The sequence below is a fragment of the Etheostoma spectabile genome, chromosome 5 (genome assembly GCF_008692095.1).
Source record: "Etheostoma spectabile isolate EspeVRDwgs_2016 chromosome 5, UIUC_Espe_1.0, whole genome shotgun sequence".
Classification (NCBI taxonomy): domain Eukaryota; kingdom Metazoa; phylum Chordata; class Actinopteri; order Perciformes; family Percidae; genus Etheostoma; species Etheostoma spectabile.
The window spans coordinates 35,713,833-35,714,277 of NC_045737.1; the positions used below are offsets into that span (position 1 = coordinate 35,713,833).

The window sequence follows — 445 nt, forward strand, 5'->3', positions numbered from 1 at the left end:
GGGCATGAGTGGCATGAGGTGGATGAGCATGAGGCGCATCATGGACTCCTGTTATTAGAGCACCAGTGTTTAAAGGCAAGATTTTTAATAAAAATCTGGTGATTCTCTTTTAAATGAATTCCTCCGTTATTTATTGGTGAGTGAGTATAAAGGTTGACACATGCATTTCCACACCAACTATGCACTTGAAAAATTAATGGCTATATCCAGAAAATCAAGTAAGGTTTTAGGGTCACTACATTGCACACTATTAGATGGCATCACGAGGTCCCCCCTCTTTCCAGTGGCATGTTGGGGTTAGCAAACACATATCATTTATATGTTAAATATTCTTTATAACATACCACAGATAACAAAGAATACTTAAAAGGTTATTTGTCATGCATGCTGATGATCTGTTCTGGTTCTGTTATTATTTACTTCATGAGTTTAAAAACAAAAACAA

The 445-nt window shown here is 36.2% G+C and overlaps 1 protein-coding gene across 3 annotated transcripts in view; it reads left to right on the forward strand.

Moving 5' to 3' along the window:
• LOC116688872 (gamma-crystallin M1) overlaps positions 1–114 on the forward strand; it is a 20,213-nt gene extending 20,099 nt beyond the window's left edge. For 2 of the 3 annotated variants that reach the window (XM_032515021.1, XM_032515022.1), the window contains exon 4: positions 1–114. In XM_032515021.1, the coding sequence (XP_032370912.1) occupies positions 1–58 (58 nt within the window). In that variant the 3' untranslated portion in view covers positions 59–114. The other variant, XM_032515019.1, reaches the window with a different exon arrangement.
• Positions 115–445: the final 331 nt, after the last annotated feature.